At 35.8% G+C, this 1,218-nt stretch overlaps 1 protein-coding gene across 1 annotated transcript; it reads left to right on the top strand.

Moving 5' to 3' along the window:
• The first annotated feature begins 180 nt into the window (after nt 1-180).
• On the top strand, nt 181-810 carry Tsp_15067 (conserved hypothetical protein). The gene is made up of 2 exons (XM_003367239.1): nt 181-251; nt 741-810. Exons 1-2 carry the CDS (start codon nt 181-183, stop codon nt 808-810), a joined length of 141 nt encoding a protein of 46 aa, XP_003367287.1.
• Nucleotides 811-1,218: the final 408 nt, after the last annotated feature.

Below are 1,218 nucleotides of genomic sequence, written 5' to 3'. Positions count from 1 at the left end.
GTTCTTACTGATACCAGTGATACTATTTTGAACTGTTGGCGCACGCTTTTATGAAAACTTGAAAAAACATGGAAGAGAATCACTGGGAAATCAATAATGCTTTAAAAGCGATGAAGCATTCGATTGCTGTCATTAATAAGCTCTGCAGTCGCAGATCTTTCGGATTACAAAGCTGAAACGATGGTTGGAAGGGGAGGTAGATGGTATAACGGAGTTGAATGGGTGGTTGGAGGGGTGGGGTGGATGAAAGAGTAAGTAGGAATTTTGTTGGCAAAGAAACAGTATTATTCGTAAAGAGAGAGAGAGGAAGAGTCATAAATAGAGAGAGAAAGAGATGTACAGAGAAAAAAGCGAGGGATGGAAGGGAGGAGAAGGAAGGCTAAGAAGAAGGAAAAGGAGGAGGAGAAGGAGGAGGAAGGGTTTTATATAGGAATCATACAGGAAAGCTGGACGAATTCAACGCGTCTTAGTGACAGACAGTGTGATATGGGAGAATTGAATTTGCGCATGATCACGATGAATAAAACCGCGTCATAGTGACAACCAATTGGACATAGGATATAGAAGTTTTCTGATTATATAATAATAATAATAATAATAATAATAATAATAATAATAATAATAATAATAATAATACGAATACGAATAATTTAAAGCAGCAATGAAATTTCATCGAACATACAACTGAATAGCGTACATGCATGTTTCCTTTATTTTACTTTTCACATTTTAAAATATAGGTGCAAAGGGAAAGCACTGGAAGGAAAATGGATTTGTACTGGATACTGTATAATTGTACCTGCTAATTAGATTGACATTTTTGTTGGACTTACGCGGGAATGTGAAGCATGGCAGAAAACCATCAGGTCTTGTTGTATGCAAACAAGCACACAAGCCAAAACAAATATGACATTACAGTATTTGTGAAATTCAGGCAGGAATCACAAAACAATAAAGTAAAAAGATATGCGAATGTACAAGCATTAATCTAATTGTTGCCAGCCGATTTGGATGCACCACAGCTTCAATGTTGTCAGTGAAATGAATACAAGTTCCATTACACGTAAAGGACGTAATTCCAGAAGACAGTTTTATCTTACATGAACGCAGTACACATACCACAGAAGGAAATGAACCAGGGAGGTGAGGAAAAGTAAAAATGCATTTAATATTAACTTAAAGTATACTTCAAAAATAAAAATCACATAAGGGATAAAT

The sequence above is a fragment of the Trichinella spiralis genome, assembly GCF_000181795.1.
Source record: "Trichinella spiralis strain ISS 195 chromosome Unknown Scfld4595, whole genome shotgun sequence".
NCBI classification, from domain to species: Eukaryota; Metazoa; Nematoda; class Enoplea; order Trichinellida; family Trichinellidae; genus Trichinella; species Trichinella spiralis.
This window is presented reverse-complemented; position numbering and strand designations above follow the sequence as displayed.

Excerpts from the sequence above, each read along its gene's own strand:
- Tsp_15067 (XM_003367239.1), top strand. The coding sequence starts at position 181 with ATGGTTGGAAGGGGAGGTAGATGGTATAACGGAGTTGAATGGGTGGTT. Across the intron at positions 252-740 it reads GGGGTGGGGTGGATGAAAGA|GTGCAAAGGGAAAGCACTGG; the intron begins GTAAGTAGGAAT and ends TTTAAAATATAG.